The following is a 15,428-nucleotide window of genomic DNA, read 5'->3' as shown; positions in this document are numbered from 1 at the left end:
GTTCAACTGAACATAAAAAATGATAGTGCGGATTGGTGACTCATTCTTGTTTTTTTATTAAAACTTTTTGATTCACTTGCATTTTAATACACCATGACACATTATAAGTCCTAGATGGACTGCTACTTGTATGTAAAAATAAGGAGATGATGTATGATTACTGATGAAACTAGAGGCTCTAAAGAGCCTGTGTCGCTCATCTTGGTATATGTGAATATTAAACAAGAGAAGCAGATAGATTCATGACAAAATTGTGTTTTGGTGATGGTGATGTGTTTGTACATCTTACTTTACTGAACATTCTTGCTGCTTACAATTATCTCTATCTATAATGAACTTGGCCCAGTAGTTTCAGTGGAAAATGTTAGTAAAAATTTACAAATTTTATGAAAATTGTTAAAAATTGACTATAAAGGACAATAACTCCTTAGGGGGTCAATTGACCATTTCAGTCATATTGACCTTTTTGTAAATCTTACTTTTCTGAACATTATTGCTGTTTACAGGTTATCTCTATCTGTAATATTTTTCAAGATAATAACCAAAACAGCAAAATTTCCTTAAACTTACCAATTTAGGGGCAGCAACCCAACAACGAGTTGTCCGATTCATCTGAAAATTTAAGGGTAGATAGATCTTGACCTGATGAACAAATTCACCCAGTCAGATTTGCTCTAAATGCTTTGGTTTTTGAGTTAAGCCAAAAACTGCATTTTACCCCTATGTTCTATTTTTAGCCATGGCGGCCATCTTGGTTGGTTGACCGGGTCACCGGACACATCTTTTAAACTAGATACCCCAATGATGATTGTGGCCAAGTTTGGATTAATTTGGCCCAGTAGTTTCAGAGGAGAAGATTTTTGTAAAAGATTACTAAGATTTACGAAAAATGGTTAAAAATTGACTATAAAGGGCAATAACTCCTAAAGGGGTCAACTGACCATTTTGGTAATGTTGACTTATTTGTAAATCTTACTTTGCTGAACATTATTGCTGTTTACAGTTTATCTCTATCTATAATAATATTCAAGATAATAACCATATAACGGCAAAATTTCCTTAAAATTGCCAATTCAGGGGCAGCAACCCAACAACCGGTTGTCCGATTCGTCTGAATTTCAGGGCAGATAGATCTTTACTTAATAAACAATTTAACATGTCAGATTTGCTCTAAATGCTTCAGTTTCAGAGTTATAAGCCAAAAACTGCATTTTACCCCTATGTTCTATTTTTAGCCATGGCGGCCATCTTGGTTGGTTGGCCGAGTAACCGAACACATTTTTTAAACTAGATACCCCAATGATGATTGTGACCAAGTTTGGTTAAATTTGGCTCAGTAGTTTCATAGGAGAAGATTTTTGTAAAAGTTAACAACGACGGACGACGGACGACGCCGGACGACGACGGACGCCGGACGCCAAGTGATGAGAAAAGCTCACTTGGCCCTTCGGGCCAGGTGAGCTAAAAACTAGAAAACTATCCAACAAAGTTCAAAGAAAGAGGGTATATGCCAATAAAGGCATCCGTACGGCTTTAACAATGAGAAACCCCATACCGTATAGTGGGCCGTAAAAGGCCACGACATGAAAAATATGAAACAATTCATTTGAGAAAACTAACAACAACTAACAACAACTTAACTACAGACTCCTGCCTTGGTACAGGCCCATACAGAATGTGGCGTGTTTAAGCATGTTTATAAACACTTAACAATTCCCTTAACCTAGAACAGCAGTGTAACAGTACAACATAAGAACAAACTTTAAAAATCAGTTAAAAAAGCGTAACTTATCAGATTAATACAAAGAAGAAAAACATTGAACATAAACAAAGAACGAACCTCAACCTGACAAGAGTCCATTCTTAATTGGATTATGTGATGATAATTTGCTGACTTATTTGTATTGTAGGTCCGGGACTAGTATTTATAGTCTACCCGGAAGGTATTGCAACATTACCCGGTGCACCATTTTGGGCCGTCATATTTTTCTTGATGCTTCTCACTCTTGGGCTTGATAGTTCCGTAAGTTAATCTATTGATAAGAATATTTAACAGCAACCGTTCAAAGAACACATGTTAATTCATACTTGGATTTCAACTCATTATTTTCTTGAAGCGCGCATGGTGAATTGTCTGTACCCTTCCATGTACGTCAATTTGTCTCATTTTAACACTGATGACGATTTCTGCACCTGCTTTACATATTCCAGCAAAACAGTTTAAATCAAAGTTTAAAAAAGTTATTATTTGCTTGAAAAATAGTCGTTGATGTGAAAACGATTTAATCATAGAATTGAACAGTAAAAATTAATGAAAAATTATACCGAGACAAAAAATTTACAATTGAAATTAGAATATACTTCTTCGAGTGTGCAGTCTCTGTCTATGTAAGAGACTCTTAAACCAATCAGAATATCCAATTTCTATTATTCTTATAATGCATGTCTTTCCGCTGAAAATAGAAAACAGGAACTTTTATCTGGTTTAATATTCTTTGTAGTTTGGAGGTTCAGAAGCAATCATTACAGCCTTATCGGATGAATTTCCTATATTGCGGAAACACAGAGAGTTGTTCGTCTTCTGTTTATTTGCTCTTTACTTTATAGTTGGCCTGGCGTTTTGTACAGAGGTAAGTATGACAAATCAGCAACCATTTTGTGTGTGAAGTCTCATGTTAATGTTCGTAATCCGGGAGTGCAATATCAAATGCAATTGGACACAACAATGTTAAAAAACAGGAAGTTGAATGACGGCAAAATAGCCTCTTAAATAAAGTGCATGACAATCAATTCCTTACTAGTAGTTCCAAAATCAAATCTTGAGTTTGTATTTTGAGGCAACATTGCATTGTGGGTTTAAAATATCCTTTTGATGAGTCTTACAACGTAGCAGTTAAGTCCCACACAATAGAAATTTTACCTCAATCTTGACTATTTGACGCAAAAACAGTTAGTAAAAATGTACAATCGTCGCCTGAAAACAAAAGTGCACCATGTCGCACCATGTCTTCTAATGCTCGAGTTCATATTCAAAACAGAATTTGAGATGCGAAAATAGTAATAATTCTTCGTAATAATGGTCGTGTTTCGCAGAAATTTTAAAGGAAATCTATTTCTATTTCGCCAGATATGATATTTAAAGTTTATGTATCCACTGGTTAAGAATATATTCTTGGGCTCTGTGTTGATAGTCAAATGTTTTCGAGTTAGCCTATCGTATGACGACTAAAAAGATGATTTTTTTTTTATTTTAACGACCTAGTCCAATTCTGTTGAATGAAGATAAAATTGAGTAGGATTACACAAACTTCTTTTTTCAATTTTCAATTTATTTACTTATTTCCTTATTCACAAACACACAAATTTCTAGATGTCTTCTAATGCTCGAGCTCATATTCAAAACAGAATTTGAGATGCGAAAATAGTAATAATTCTTCGTAATAATGGTCGTGTTTCGCAGAAATTTTAAAGGAAATCTATTTCTATTTCGCCATATAAGAACTCAACAATGGTTTTTGATGGACTTCAATCTTTCATTTTTCGTGCTTTGATTTGTCGTCTCTCCTTTAAATAAGTAAAAATAACAAAGATACCCACTCAAAGGAAAATTGAAATCGGACAGTTTTATATGAAATATTGCATAATCAAAAGCCAAAACACATCAAACGAATGGGTAAAGACCGTCTTAACCCCGACTTTGTACAGTTATTTTGACTTTTTATGTTGGCAAAAAAGTGTTATTTTTTGGGTTGTATCGCTCTTTTGGTATAGCCTTACTTTATATGAAAATTTAGAGTGCATAGTTGCATTCTATTTTGATTTACTTGGATATATCAAGCCTTATCGCTAATTTGCTAATATGTGTCCAGTAATATGTTACCAAGTTTATGTTTAGACACATTTCTTTACAGGGTGGAGTCCTTGTTGTGAACTTAATGGATAATTTTGCTGCCGGATATTCTATATTGTTTGCAGTTTTCTTTGAAACTATGATTGTTTCTTGGGTCTATGGTAAGTTATGAATCATAGTTCATATTTATACATGCTGCTCATTTGAATGGTATTTCAAACAGTTAAATGCGTTTGCTTCATTTATAAATCTTATTTCTGTTCTTTTTCAGTATTATTGTATGCTTTTTTTTTTATATCAAATACTAAGGATTTTCTACCTCAGGCATAGATTACCTTAGCTGTATTTGGCAAAACGTTTTGGAATTTTTTGTCCTCAATGCTCTTCATCTTCGTACTTTATTTTGCCTTTTAACATTTTTTGATTCGAGCGTCACTGATGAGCCTTTTGTAGACGAAACGCGCGTCTGATAGAAACATAAAATTTTAATCCTGGTATCTATCATGATTTTATTTAATTAAATATCAGCCGATAATGAAATCCTACATTTTAGAAAAAGTCGCTGTATTAAGTACAATTAGGTGAAGCTTATTATTGCGTTCCATGTCTTCTTACTCATATGCACCTGAGGCCTTTCCTGTGTTTGAAATGTTTGAATTGTATAAAAGGTCATAAACCATGGTATTCAACGTTTTAATTAACAAACACGAATTAAGCCATATCAATATGTTGACGACAATATTGACAATATTGGATGACGTCATTTATTTTCCAAATCAATTAGATAATGTTGAACGGTTTCAATTTAGTACAAACAATAGCCTTTGGTCACCACTCCAATGTTGTTAGACTTTGATATTAACGTTAAAGAAATGTTTTTCTAATTATATCAATGTAATATTGGAGTTTCGTGACGACATATACATTTGATTTCTTGTTTAGTTAACAATACAGATAGTGTCCTATATAAGTACTGTTTCCCCGAAGAAAAACATTTCATATACCTCGCCGTAAACATATTGCATAACACAGGAATAGGTTCTTGTGATGTCAGTCATATTAAAGGTTGTAACAAGCCAAACGTTTTGATTGGCTTTATTATCAAATAAAGAAATTCTTAAATTGTACTTTGGTAGCATTCCCTTTTGAAATAAAATTTTAAGTACAAAATAGAAAATGAAGCAGTCGTCCCTTTGCGGTATTCAATAAATGAAACAAAAGTTAATCTGTTCTTCCATTTTGCTCTGGATACTGTTGTCTGATCTTGAAGATGTTTTTTGTCTCATCACATGCATACCCTAAACATTGATTGGACTGACAACGGAATGTAGGATCCTTATACCTTACATTCTGGATTGATGTAAAAATAGTCTGCTTATACCTGCAAGTCAATACATTTTCATCGGTATACCATATTAAGTTATATTAACAAACTTCAATCCTGGAAATTTTGAAACAATGCAGTGAAAACATAGAAATGATTGTCAACAAACACTGATGAACGTTGACCACAGTGTCAGAAGAAAAGTTCTTTTTAAATAGTTCCGCGTCATAGAAATATTGTGGTTATAGTCAAGAGATCACCCGACATCTGAAGTAGATATTTCATCCTAAAATTAAGAAAATAACACAAATAATTTGGCTGAGCTTAGCAAAATATTTATTCGCATTATAGCCTTCTTTTCATTGATCAAAAAATGAATGAAAGATGAATTCGTGGGTTTTAAATGTCAAACATATACGAGTAATGCCTATACTGTACAAGGCATTTCTGTAAAAATTCGAATATTCAATATTGTGTTGATTCCAGGAGTTGGCCGATTTTCTGGTGACATTGAAACCATGATTGGACATGGACCTGGACCTTACTGGAGAATCTGTTGGATGGTGGTTGCACCAGTTTTCCTCCTGGTAAGTGATTGCATAGCAATAAAACATTTATTTTCGTAGGAATATATACCATGCGAAAAATATACATTATTCAGGCAGCGTAATAGGGGATGAGGTTGCCTGCACATTATCTGCATATCTCGGTCATGACGGTCTTACAATTTTGGTCTTGGTACCATATAAAGTTTTCAAAATTACTTACCACTTTTTGATAGATGTATGTTTAGACGTTTATTTTTGTGTTTTGAGTTTGTGATTGATTTTATTTATTGTATCGTGTGAAATTTTTAGATACACGTTTTGCATTTGCGTTTGGTTTATAATTCGCAATGCTTTATGATTATCATGATGAGTAAATAAAGGCAATATTACCGTACCGCTGTTCAACAATCATAAATCGGTTTTAATAAAACAAATCCGGGTCACAAATCAAAACTGAAAGAAACAGATCAACTATAAGAGGGAGAAAAACGGAACAAAAACACTGTTCTCCTGTAAAACCAAACGCCAACATCCATAGAAATGGACTGCTAGTATGTGATAACAGCTTCCATATGAAATTAATGAACCTGGATCTTACGATATAATTAATGAAAAACGATATTAAAGTAAGTATTGAGACGGATGATAGCATTCACAAAAACACGTAAAATGTAAGTTTATTTGTTTAATTTTAAAAATTTCTGTCAGTAATTTATATTTTTTTCCTGAAACAGGTGATCATGTTGTATGGTGTAATATCATTCCAACCAATCACATATGCTGATTATGTCTATCCCGATGGAGCAAATATCATTGGTTGGTTTGTGGCTGGTTCCTCCGTCATATGCATTCCATTGTTTGCCCTTATAGGATTTTGTCAAGCAAGCGGGTCACCAGTAGAGGTAACTATGACAATTTGGTTTTTTCAAACGTCGGGAATTTTCACAGTAGTTTACGTTCATATAATTGGCAGTCCCCAATTTGAGGATATAAAGAATACACATCAAGTATCAGCAAATGTAAAAATCCTGTAAAAACACACTGTTTGCTTGTTATGATCACATTGTCACAATAACGACCCTTAATTTCTCTTGAAATGCATAAGTTGATTTTTCCCTTTAATTTTTAACAACATTTTGAATGAGTAATAAAATATTATAGTCAGATGGATAACGTTAAAAATATACTTTAAGAAAAAAAGATGGCAACATCAATATCAACATATTTGGAAATCCAATCTCCAACATTTTTTTTATATTCGATCAATAAAAAAAAACTGAAATGAACTGTGAGAAACAATATCCTCTTCAAAAAAATGTCTTCTTTGGAGGAGCATATTTTAGTTTCTACAGATTTCTAATTAAGGAATGACTGTAATATTTTTTCTGTCTATTCAAAATAACATAAAAAATTTGGTGCACACTGAATAACGCGCATAGCGGGTTATTTAACAGTGTGCACCACATTTTTTATGTTATTTTGAATAGACAGAAAAAATATTACAGTCATTTATTATGATTTAATTCTAAATCCATTTTAAACCGTAGAAAACCATGAAAAAACGTTGATGACGTCACGGTCACATGACTTAATTATGTCTATGGGCTCATAACAAAATAACGTCAGCCAATCAGAAGACGTGTTACATCCAAAATTAAATTATAAGAAAATACATGTAACAATAAAACACAGGTTAGACTAAACATGGAGGTGTTTAGTAATACATATTTAAAAGTATTTCATTTTCCAGATTTCATAGTCTTGAAACTTTACTTAAAGGTTTAGTGAAAACAATAAGCTTTAAAAATACTATTTTAATGAACGATGAATAGAAGGAACATGTGTATAGTATTAACTTTATATGAAAAAAAATCTTCAAATCTATTTTTTTTACCCAAAACACACAAACAATGAAATTTTTGAAAGGAATTGGTAACGGGCCATGAAGCAGTATCTTTACGATTTTCATTTACCTTGATGCATTCATATAACTTTACTTTACAGAGGATACGTTATTTACTTAAACCAACAAAAGACAGAGACAATTATATTAAAGCAACATACAATGACGTCAGAATGAATGGCGGGGCAGACGTTGGAGGCGAAAGTGTATAACTAGTCATAAGATAATCATCACGTGACTGCCAATTTACATATTCATGAAATCAGTGAGGAAATCTGCATTTGATAGATTGGCCAAATCATGTAATTCTGTTTGATATGAATGAGCTCAGAGTTTACTTACTGGTAGTATTTGGTCATTCATGGAAGATGAGACAGTACGATTTTTGTAAAAAACGAGAATTAAATGTTTGCATCAAATTATATGTGTGGTAGTTTTGTCAAGCTAAAGATTTTGGCATATATAATGTTCTATGGGTATTCCAAGAAACACAGTTTGTATCTGAAGTTCTCAAATGATATATTCTTCATTATTCGGATTCAATACGACTGAATAGTTCTTGGTAGCATTTGTTATTTGTGTTTGTACTTTTTTTTAGGTTTGATATATCTGCCATAACTTGTTATATATATCTTTCGTATAAGGCATGTATAATTAATAAGGTTTGTATTATAGTAAAGAATCATTATATCACATTCAGTCTTCTGAAAAAAAAGATAGATTAAAGCAATAGCATAATTGCATTGACAAAACTGTTAATTTCTTGGTTAATGTATTTAGATCAAATCAAATTTAAAGACGTATTTCAATTCAATTAAAAAAGAAAACAAATGTTTTTTACATGTGGTGTACAGAAATTGACTGCACAAGTAAATTGTGTTGATGCAGAAAACTTTGCTGAGCAAATAAATGTATCACAAGAAATTCAAATGTATTCGAACAACTTTTACACAATTTCAATCTTAATTTTGATATGTTAAAAAACTAGGCGACTATGTTAATTTATACCACTTACTGTATATATGATCAGATTTTAATTAAACTTTAATGTGCAATAATTACAATTATAATTAATGTATAATGATCTTGTAACATATTGATGTTTTATTATTCAGATTGTGTTTTGTTAAAAAAAAGTAATGTTGTGAATTGTTCATACGTGTAATTGGCAATACTATTATAGTGAAATTTGTATTGGATTTTGTATACATCAACTTACACATGTACAGTTCTATTTAACATGTTATTAAGCATGGCATAAAGATTTAACTCTCAAATCTATATTCACAATAGCAATAAGACATTATCATTTCTGTATTCCTTTTGGTGTATATTTGTTGAAGAGTATAACTTACAGGTTTTAACATTGTATGAAATTTCTTCTCTTAGCTAACTCAAAAGAATAACGGGTGTACTTATTTTATGACAGGAAGGTTTCAATGTATATACTTTCTCAGTTGTGAATCTGGTTGTTTTCACAAAAAGTCATTCATGTATCTCTTTTTTATGTATAAAATTTATTGTTTTTTTTATTATTATTATTATTATAACGTTTTTATCTTATCATTTTTTATATATATTTACTTACTGTCGGTTCACAAATATTTTTCATCAAATCTCGAAAAGGTGTTTGACGTTTTTTGGGTATATTTTTGTCTTTTCAATCCATCTTATACTCGTCTTTAAACAGTAACCCTGTTCTACAGAAAACCAAGGAAAATTCATTCATAAGATGCATTAGTGAAGTACGGGTTAAGAACAATTTACTCCTATGTGATTTTTTTGTTAATTCAATTTTATTTGTATTCTCTGGGATGTCTATGAACATAAATTCTCATTATTCCTCCTTCCCATACATGCTACAAGAAAAGTAACTATGCTAGCCTATGTAAGCAGACAATGAGCAATGAATAACTTTTATTGATATGTTTTAGAGTTACGTGGATATTGTAGTCTTTTAACTTTAATTTCATTAAATATACGCAGAGGCCTTTACCACGAATATTTCTATCTATTTTTTCATCCAATTAGTATTTTCCATTATTTCGAATTTAGTTAATGATGAAAATGATTATGGACTTATGTTAAACGCCCCGTTTTAAATATCACAAATATATTTCAACATGTAAGGACAACGTATACATAATTCGGATATATTTCAAATTTCATAGAATTTTTGTCCAACTTGTGTTCTTGTCAATTAAGATTGGATGAGAAAAAAAATTGTGATTTTGCATTGTGTGACACTTATTTTGACGTGATCAACACTTCATGTATCGAGACAATTTAAGAAAAAGGAAGAATCTGGTGACCTCCTGATATTTTCATATCAAATAAAACCTTAAAAGTTTGTTATACGCAATTTAATGAATTAGTAATATATAAATGAAACAAAACACTTTGTCACCCCTTTTTATATACATTCTTTACATTTATACATATATTTGCTTTTTGGTCGGGATGTTGTCTCTTTGACATATTCCATTCTCAATTTTATGAAACCAACCAGGAGACCATTATTTAATGAGAAAATGACTAAATATACTATATCGTATTATAAATTGTACCATGGTGTGGGTTTTGATAAAAAAAAAAGAGTACTCTTCCAATTATATTCCATCCACTTCCATCTGTCTGACTGCATCAAGCATTTCATTCATGATTTGCAAATAACCTTTTCTACCTTTTCTATGGTTTTTTTTCCATAGCCCCAAAAAGTCACAAGGACACGTAAATGTAATGTTGATTAATTAATTTTTCGTGGGAACAAATTTTCGTGGATTAAGAAAAAACTTACAGGTTTAATCCACCATTTTCTACATTTGAAAATGCCTGTACCAAGTCAGGAATATGACAGTTCTTGTCCATTCGTTTTTGATGCGTTTTGTTATTTGATTTTGCCATGTGATTATGGACTTTCCAAATTGATTTTCCTCTAAGTTCAGTATTTTTGTGATTTTACTATTTACACTTTTGAGGATATTTAATTTCGAGGTTTTTCTCAAGCCTGCATGCAATTTGTAATTAAGCATTTAAATTCGTGGTTCACCTATATGCACTAAATCCACGAAAAATAATGAATCCACATTTCTTTTAAAGATGAACACCAATCCGCCATATGTTCCAGACGAACAATGATCTACAGAGAAGTGCCTTAATCGGTCTCTCTAGCAATATGAACAGTATTGTATAATGTTTATGTTGTGAAATGTTGTTGTTAATGTTGTATAGTATACATTTGTATATTGTATAATAAAATTGATAAATGTAATGAATAGTGTTTAATTATTTGATATTTCTATCAACTTAGTAACCTGATAGCCTTTAACAAACATGTTTTATTAATGATTTTAATCGTTTGTGCTTTTGATTTTGCCATTTGATTACGGACTTTTTGTTTTTAATTTTTCTCAGAGTTCAGCATTTTTGTGATTTTTACATAATAGTTTTGTGGGACCAATGACCAATATAAGTTGTACGTATCGTAATTCTTAATATTGGCAAATTAAAACTATTAACCAGAACAGCTGTAAAATCTTAAAGTTATGCAAAGATAAAAAAAAAAAAAAAGCTCAAATTTTCAACAGCATTTTGTTAAGAATTCACAGTCGACAATACTTTAATGCAATTATCCAATCACATATATGTATATGTTTGGAGTTATCCAATATAATATGTGTAAGTTGTATCCAACTCAAACAGTTTAATGTCAGAACTCTTTTGTCGAAATGTTTGCCTTTGCACTACTTAATGAGCTTTATGGATGACGACTGCTATATAATGCTATCGGGGCTCAAAGGGCTACTTTTTCGTGATTTAAGCAGAAAGATGCTCATATTCATCATATATCGCCATTACTTCTTTTTTGGAGGACTAAGAGGGAGGGCGTGTTGCTAAGTCTAGAGTTTTCTATGGTGCGTTTTTGAAGGCTGTTTGTCTTTTTGTTGTTTTTCTTTTTTTTTGGTACATGTAATTGTCAGATTGTTTTCGTTTTATGTGTTTGAATATCCCTATGTGACCGTTCGCCTCTCTTTTGTGTCAATTTGAAAAGAAATGTTAAGAATACATATGAAACAGATTTTTGTATTTACTTCACCGAGTAAGAACGAACCTCATTAAAGATTCCAGGTTGCCAATTTAGTATGCCACACACAACTTTCATCATCGAGTGACGCTCGAATCAAAATAGCAAGAAACACAACTTACATAAAGTAATCCTGTGGATTTATTTGTTATCGTAAAAAACAATTTTCGTGGTCTTATGAAAGATTATATTTCGTGGATATTTAATTTCGTGGTTTTGTCAAAGTTTGTATATGATCATATAGAAATTGGTTGGTCATTTGATTTCGTGGTTTTGTCAAAGTTTGTATATGATCATATAGAAATTGGTTGGTCATTTGAATTCGTAGTCATCTTCCACGCACAAAAATTGGGATCCAACGAATAATAATGAATCCACAGTAACTTGTAGAGCATCGAAAGTCAAACATTTCCAAAACATTGATCCAAATACGACTACTGCCAACTTGGACCAGGGTAGAAAAACCTAAGTGTCTCGAATAATTCAACAACATTTTGAAAACAGTAAATTTATGGAAAAAAACAGTGCAAATGATATGTCATGACAATACAGAAGTGTGGACCACTGGAATGATAGCCTCGAGGACCAAACGTCTACCAACAGTGACACCTATCAAGTTGTGGTTAATAAATATCAAAGATACCATGCTTACAGTTTGATATAGCAGATTCATGTTTCTTCTACATCTAAGAAGATGAAGTCAAAGAAGTTGAAGAGCTGTGGAAACCACAAATACCAAAAAAGATGTACCAAATACAGTTGATTATTTTTAATTGACTAACGTTGTAATTACTGGACACATACTGCGAGTTCACTCAGCAATTGTTCACTTAAATCTTATTACCCCTTACTGTTCATCTTCACCAATAAACCAATCGTATAACCAATAAAGGCCACTGTAGTATACCACTGTTCAAAACTTAAAACATTTTCAACTTTACCAATAAACATTAAAATAAAATCAAGGTAAAATTACCCTTGTAAGACATACATTGCTGTTTTTTACCAAAGGAGTGTAGAGATTGTGTTGTGTCATGAATGGATACAGAATAACCTATGTTGTCATTGTTAACCTTATAAAGACTCTAGAGAGCAACACAATGAATCCATAACTTTTATGGATTTAAAAATGATAAAGAAACAATGAAAATGAGGTCAAAGTCAAATGAAACCAAGCAACGAATTTCGTAAAATGTTTGTAAAACCATAGTTATGTGACCACTTTCTTATAGAAACAAAATATGAACCTTATGTTTATCAATGCACCATGTAAGAGGGGCGAAAGATACCATATGGACATTCAAACTCATATATTTGCAAATTAGGTATAGGTCAAGTGAATCCGGAAAAACAGGTTAAGAGGCAGTTATAATGATATTATAAAACCAAGTTTAATTCAAAATTTTCTACATAAGGAAATGCCTGTACAAAGTCGGGGTTATTTTCCAGTCGTTTCTTGTGTTCGAACTTTCGATTTTGTCATTTGATAAGGGACTTTACGATTTGAATATTCCTTGCTGTTGGAAATTTCTATTTCCTTTTTAGCTAACCGGGGCCGGAAGGGTCACGTTTAAGCTTATGCCATCACTTGGCGTCCGTCGTCGTCGTCATCGTCGTCTGTCGTAAACTATTTCAAAAATCTTCTCTCTGAAACTACTATGCCAAATATCTTCAAACTTTAAATAGTTGTTCCTTATGGTATATATTTTATAAATTGTATCCGAAGTTTTGATCCATCGACAAACATGGCCAACATGGCTAGAAATAGAAAATAGGGGTCAAATGCAGTTTTTGGCTCATATCTCAGAAACTAAAGCATCTAGAGCAAATCAGACATGGGTAAAAATGTTCAAAAGGTCAAGATCTATCGGGCCCGAAATTTGCCAATAAACCGAACAACCCATTGTTGGGTTGCTGCCACTTAATTGGTTATTTTAAGGAACTTTTGCGGTTTTTGGGTTATTATCTTGAATTTTATCGAAGATAGAGATAAACTATAAACAGCAAAAATGTTCAGCAAAGTAAGGTCATAAAAAGGTTTATATGACCATAATTGTCAATTGACCCCTTAAGGAATTATTGTTCTTTAAGGACAACAAATAAAGGTCTCGATGGCGTTAACTTAGGCAATATCCTTCATCATAAATTAGGTCAGTCGAAAATACCTCCTTATTTGAAAGATCAGTCTGTACCAATAATTTCTTATACCTATAATTAACCAATTACAACTAAGATTTTCAATTACAAATACGTTTAGCAGGATCTCAACATTGACGACTTCAAGTCTAAAACTCCTGATTGAACCTGTGGTAGTTCCCAATTCACATATAATCCGACTGGCCACGTTATCACCGGAGACCTCAACATTGTCAATAACACTTCCCTGCGAAATTTGTTATCCAAAGGTCCGAAATATTGTGAGCTTAAATCCATAAACTGGAAATACAACTTCAAAAAACTGATGGATTCAGTTGAGGAATATGCCTGGCAATGGGCTAAACGCGCTAAAGAAGAAGACGTAGATACTCTTTCCGAGTGGATTAAGACTGTGAGGTCGTTGATACAAATCCGAATTAAGAAACTAAATGGATCTATCAATACCCACGCTACGTCAATTTTTAAAGACCCAAATGTTGCAAAACACTTGTTCTACCTCCACGATAGATATATTGTTGTCCCAACAGATAAAGCCCCAAACAACATCGTTTTTGTGTGTAAATATCATTACATGAACGTCTTGATAAATGAATTAGGTATTGCCAGTTCACTTGGAAACTCAACATATACCCACACGACACTTACCAAAGAGGAAATCTGGATAATCATAGGTCTGTTCTATGTTCCTTTGGAATTTCAACCAAAGATGAAAAACTGGATCTTCCATCACTGTATGGGATACCTAAACTACATAAGTGTCCTTACAAGCAACGGTATATTGCTGGGTCTTCCAAGTGCTCCACGGAACCTCTTTCTAAATTTTAGTATCTATTTTATCAGCAATCAAAGCCAGGCCCCAAGTTATTGTGAAACTGCCTATTCTAGATGTGGATACTAAAAAATTCCAAAGATCTTTTAGAGTACATACAATCTAAATAAACTCATCATAGATACCAGGACTAAATTTAGTATATACGCAAGACGCGCGTTTCGTCTACAAAAGACTCATCAGTGACGCTCGAATCCAAAAAAGTTAAAAAGTAAGACTCTCTCATCTTGCAATAATATTAAAACATGTGACTTTTCTACACTGTCCACAAGTATTCTCCATTCCAAACTAAAAGACAAATTGTAAGAGTAGGTATTACTATGTTTCATTAAAAAGGAAAGTAGATACAAGTAAAAAAAAACAGTTCTTTTGTTCACATAATTGTATTGTTCAATAGACGACAAATTAAAACTTAAGTTACTGTATCATGTGTATGTTACACAGGTAAACTATGACGTAGGTGAGTACATCTTATGGATGTAATTTTAAATCACCTAGTTTTGTTAATTGCAATGAGAACATGTTGTGAAAGCAAACAATTCTTTAGAAAAAAATCTTTACTACAGATACAGATCAAGGAATTTTATGTTTTGGAAAATCCTTCTTTTTTTGTTGCCTCTGTGTCTTTGGTTCGGATTATACATTGTCACCTATTCACCAAGGTTGATTGGTCATTACATCTATACATTTTATGCCTTCTGTAGAGAGGGTGCCCTGTTTACTGTAAATCAAA

At 32.2% G+C, this 15,428-nt stretch overlaps 1 protein-coding gene across 2 annotated transcripts in view; it reads left to right on the top strand.

The window, feature by feature from the left end:
- The window catches only part of LOC143076498 (sodium-dependent dopamine transporter-like), a 76,849-nt gene extending 65,953 nt beyond the window's left edge, over window positions 1-10,896 (top strand). For both annotated transcript variants that reach the window (XM_076252314.1, XM_076252315.1), the window contains exons 11-16: window positions 1,911-2,023; window positions 2,502-2,630; window positions 3,912-4,011; window positions 5,661-5,761; window positions 6,457-6,624; window positions 7,727-10,896. In XM_076252314.1, the coding sequence (XP_076108429.1) occupies window positions 1,911-2,023; window positions 2,502-2,630; window positions 3,912-4,011; window positions 5,661-5,761; window positions 6,457-6,624; window positions 7,727-7,837 (722 nt within the window). In that variant the 3' untranslated portion in view covers window positions 7,838-10,896. The remainder of the gene's footprint in view (window positions 1-1,910; window positions 2,024-2,501; window positions 2,631-3,911; window positions 4,012-5,660; window positions 5,762-6,456; window positions 6,625-7,726) is intronic.
- The last annotated feature ends 4,532 nt before the right edge of the window (window positions 10,897-15,428 follow it).

Source organism: Mytilus galloprovincialis, chromosome 5 (genome assembly GCF_965363235.1).
Source record: "Mytilus galloprovincialis chromosome 5, xbMytGall1.hap1.1, whole genome shotgun sequence".
Lineage (NCBI taxonomy): Eukaryota > Metazoa > Mollusca > Bivalvia > Mytilida > Mytilidae > Mytilus > Mytilus galloprovincialis.
This window is presented reverse-complemented; position numbering and strand designations above follow the sequence as displayed.